The sequence below is a fragment of the Egretta garzetta genome, unplaced genomic scaffold (genome assembly GCF_000687185.1).
Source record: "Egretta garzetta isolate BGI_Z169 unplaced genomic scaffold, ASM68718v1 scaffold105, whole genome shotgun sequence".
Taxonomy (NCBI): domain Eukaryota; kingdom Metazoa; phylum Chordata; class Aves; order Pelecaniformes; family Ardeidae; genus Egretta; species Egretta garzetta.
Window position 1 is genome coordinate 1,237,245 of NW_009259598.1, and position 3,631 is coordinate 1,240,875.

General features: G+C 58.9%; 1 protein-coding gene and 1 long non-coding RNA gene across 2 annotated transcripts in view; one reads left to right on the forward strand and one right to left on the reverse strand.

The window, feature by feature from the left end:
* Positions 1–3,631, reverse strand: part of ITPR3 (inositol 1,4,5-trisphosphate receptor type 3) — a 47,217-nt gene that overhangs the window by 15,590 nt on the left and 27,996 nt on the right. Inside the window, 10 exon segments of the mRNA XM_009638257.2 lie at positions 96–296; positions 484–606; positions 774–899; positions 1,318–1,386; positions 1,598–1,762; positions 1,929–2,094; positions 2,303–2,360; positions 2,629–2,758; positions 2,909–3,105; positions 3,400–3,547. Coding sequence (XP_009636552.1) covers positions 96–296; positions 484–606; positions 774–899; positions 1,318–1,386; positions 1,598–1,762; positions 1,929–2,094; positions 2,303–2,360; positions 2,629–2,758; positions 2,909–3,105; positions 3,400–3,547 — 1,383 coding nt within the window.
* The window catches only part of LOC118452228, a 16,208-nt gene that overhangs the window by 1,215 nt on the left and 11,362 nt on the right, over positions 1–3,631 (forward strand). Inside the window, exon 2 of the long non-coding RNA XR_004841918.1 lies at positions 1,847–1,851. This is a non-coding gene — a long non-coding RNA (uncharacterized LOC118452228). The remainder of the gene's footprint in view (positions 1–1,846; positions 1,852–3,631) is intronic.

A 3,631-nucleotide genomic window follows, 5' to 3' on the forward strand; every position in this document is an offset into this window, starting at 1 on the left:
TTCCTCAAGGAAGAAGCCAACCGTGCACCTACCAGGAGCCATGCCCTGCTAAACCCCACGCTCATGCCCCCCAGGCTGGGGGAAGAGGTCCTCACCTCAGTCATGATCATGTCCTGGCACTTCTTGACGTACTTGCCCTCAGCCTTGATGATGGTGTGCAGGAAGTCGAGGTACTGCACGTGGCGGCCGTGGGTGGCCACGCAATGGATGAAGTGCTGCGGCACTGTCTCGTTGATCTCAGAGCAGAGCTGGTAGTTGTTGAGGAAGATGTGCTGCATCGTCTCAGCCTCCAAGAGCTGCAGGACCAGGGGAGCAGAGTGAGGCTGGGGGGCTGCAAGGAACAGCCTCCCCTCCTGCCCTGACTCTTCCTCTCCTGGGGTCTCCTCCTGGCTTTTCTATCTCTTGGCTCTCAGCCCCGGGAGTGTTACTGAGGTCTCTCCCTGTGCTGCTGCCTGCGACCGCCCTTCCGTCCTCAATCCTTACCCCCGGGGTCAGGAACAGGTTGAGGTGTTTGTGCAGCAGGGCCTGGTTTTCCTGATTGCCAGCACAAAACTTCTGCAGGAACTGGTGGGTGAATTTCAGGATCTCCATCATCTTGGCATCGCCCTGAGGAAGGGCAGGGAAGAGAAATACCCAGCGTTGGTGAGGATGGAGAGCAGGCTGCTGCCCCTCATGCCCTGCCCAGCTGCAGGACCCAGCCGTGTAGGGGGGTCCCTGCAGCCCCCACCCCGTGCCTTGGGCACTTCAGGACCAGCCAGCTTCTGCCCACCCACCTTCTCGTAAGGGATCTGCAGCAGATCCAGCATCACTTTGTGGGCATCCATGTTCTTCAGAAGGCGCTGCTGCTTCTTGCGCACTTGCTCTCCGACCCCGCACATCTTATTCAGCCGCTCCAGGATCTGGGAAGAGAAGGACCATGGCAGAGGGGAATTGAGCCTGGAAGTCCATCAGGTTGGCCACCAGCACTGGGGGCTTGCTTGCAATCCAGATATGCCCTCCCTGCATTGCTTCCAAATCTTGCCCCCCACCTCAGAAATCCTCCTTGCAGAGAGCCCTCACGCCCATCACCAACCTTGTCCCCTCCAGTCCCCCCAGCGCAAGGCTCAGGCGAGGACGGGGCTCCTCCTTGCGCTGAGCTGACGGGAATAAGCCCTGGCTTGGACTTATTTCTACTGAACCACCAGAGAGCTTGGAAATCCCCGCCATGATTTCAGCCCTTCCCTTCTTGCTGGTGCACCCGTGCCAGCCCAGGCCAGGCAGGCACCGCTGGCCGTGCTGCCAGGGACAGCCCTGGGGACAGGACTCGGTCTCACTTACCCCCTTGACTATCTGATAGTTCTCGCTGCTCTTCTCTCCCGGAGCAATGACCTCTTCGTCGGCAGCGTGCTGCAAGGGGACAGAGATGGCACCAGGGTCCCAACTGCACCTCTCCAAAGCCTGGGGCATAACTACATCCCGCAGGACCCTCCCTGACCCTCCCCTTCTAGGGAGAGGGGTGCATGGCCCATCGAGAGGCATTAGGCATTGGATTGACCTGCACCTCTGCCTCCCACTCCCCTCCCGCCCCAGTTCCCAGGGTCTTGCTCAGGGGTCTCACCTCTTTCGTCTCCTTCTTGTTCCCCTCCACGGTGCTGTCCCCTTTGCTGCTGCCCTTCTTGTCCACCCAGAGCTCCGACTTCTCCACCATAGTGCGGAGTTTGTCCAGCTCCGACTTGATCACCTTGTAGTTCTCAACATCCTGGGCCGAGATCAGGAGCTGAACCTGCAGGGACATTCCCAAGGGGTTTCCAGTTTGGGGCATGAACCCCATTCCCCTCCTCTTCCAGACCTTCATCCCAACGAAAAGGGCTGGTACCCATCCCTTGTCCCGCACCCACGGCCAAATGTGGGCTTAGAGGTGCTCCAGAGCAGCATCCCCCCAGGGTTACCTGTTTGAAGGTGTGCAAGACCTCCTGCCTCTGGCTGAAGTGCTTGAAGAGGAGCTGCAGGGAGCCAGAGATGAGCGGCGGGTAGTCGTGCATCGTCAGGTGGATCAGCACCCGCAGGAACATCCTCCCGCCCTCGTCATCCACCTCCAACATGCTGCTCGTCTTCCTGAAGCCGAGATGAAAGCGCTTGGTGTTAGCAGCCACGTGGGAGCTTGCATGCACTCGGTCGCCCCTCGGGGCTGATGGGGACAGGAGCGTTAGCCTTCAGAGCCTCTTCTTCCTCATCACCTGAGCTTTCAGCCTCGGCAGTATGGACAGGAGAGGAAGAGCCCTATGGCCAGGCTAACTATGCACCGGAGGGGGCAGGGACTCACCCCACACCAAACATGGCTTCTGCGTGCTCGCCAATCCGGTCCAGGTTCATGGCTGCAGCTGAAGGGAGAAGAAAGGGAGATGAAAGGGGCGGCCAGGGTGATCCCTGTGTATCGGCAGAAACCCACAGGAACCAACCCTGCCCCCTGCTCTGGCCATCCACGATGGATGCAGGACACTTCATCCCATCTGCACAATCTCCAGTCCCCCCCCCCGCTCCCTGCCAGCAGCAGCGGCGGACAGAGAGCTGCTGGAGCTGTCACCTCCGTTGCCTGCGTGTCCCCAGCCCATGAGGTTTGCTGTCCCAGGAGCAAAGCAGAAAAGTTACTTGTGGAGTCAAAGGCCGGAGCCGTCCCATCAGCTGCACTGTCCTGCATGGGGTAGACTTCCACAAACTCCTTCTTGAAGACGGAAAGCAGGTAGGAAATCCTGTAGTCCAGCCGCACGTTCAGGATGAACTGGCAGCAGTGAAGGAGAAAGCAAAAGTGAGTGTCCTCTTCATGCCAGCCGTCTCTTTGCATGAGAAACCCATGTCTTCCCCTCACCACCCCATCCCACAGGTCCCACCCACAGCTCCACAATGCTTCTCCTTCCCCATCGGCTCCAACCTGCAAGATCTCCAGGATCTTCAGCTTGGTCTCCATCACCACAATGTTCTCGTTCTCAATGCTCCTCCCTCTGTCCACTTGCTCCGGGGCAGACCCAGCACTGAGGCTTGGAGGGCTGAAGATGGACTGTTTCCTGCTCAGCACCATGGTGGACATCATCTGCCCAACGCCCTGGATCGACCTCCGCACGTTCTTCCCTGCAGAGGTGGTCACAGTGGGCAAAGTCAGTGCAGATGGAAAGGGAGATGGCAGAGCACCAACAGAAGGACCCACTTAGACTGCGAAACACTGTAGATATTAATCAGAGGACCAGTAGGAGGGATTGGCCATTTCTCTGGCATGGCCAAGGGCTCAACACCTCCTGTCTCTCAGTGCTCCCATGTCAGCAAACCAGTGGCTTATTTTCTTGCAGCTAAAACTGGAAAGCACTGGGCAGAACAGGGGAAACCCTTTCCCGCAGGAGCACGCCTGGTTATGGAGCAGGGACTCACCCGTCACCTCGTCGTTGTAGACTGCCTGCATCATCAGCTGGGGGTTTTGGACACAGTCGATGATGCCAAGCAGCGTCCGCGTCAGGCGCAGCCGGTCAGTGAAGCTGTAGAAGCCGAAGTAGATGAGGTTGTGGGCAAGGCTGACAACCTGGGGAAGGACAAGGCAACTCCAGACCTCGCCGGGCTTGGGGGGGCTGAGCAGGATGAACAGGAGAGGGATGCCGGCGCGGCC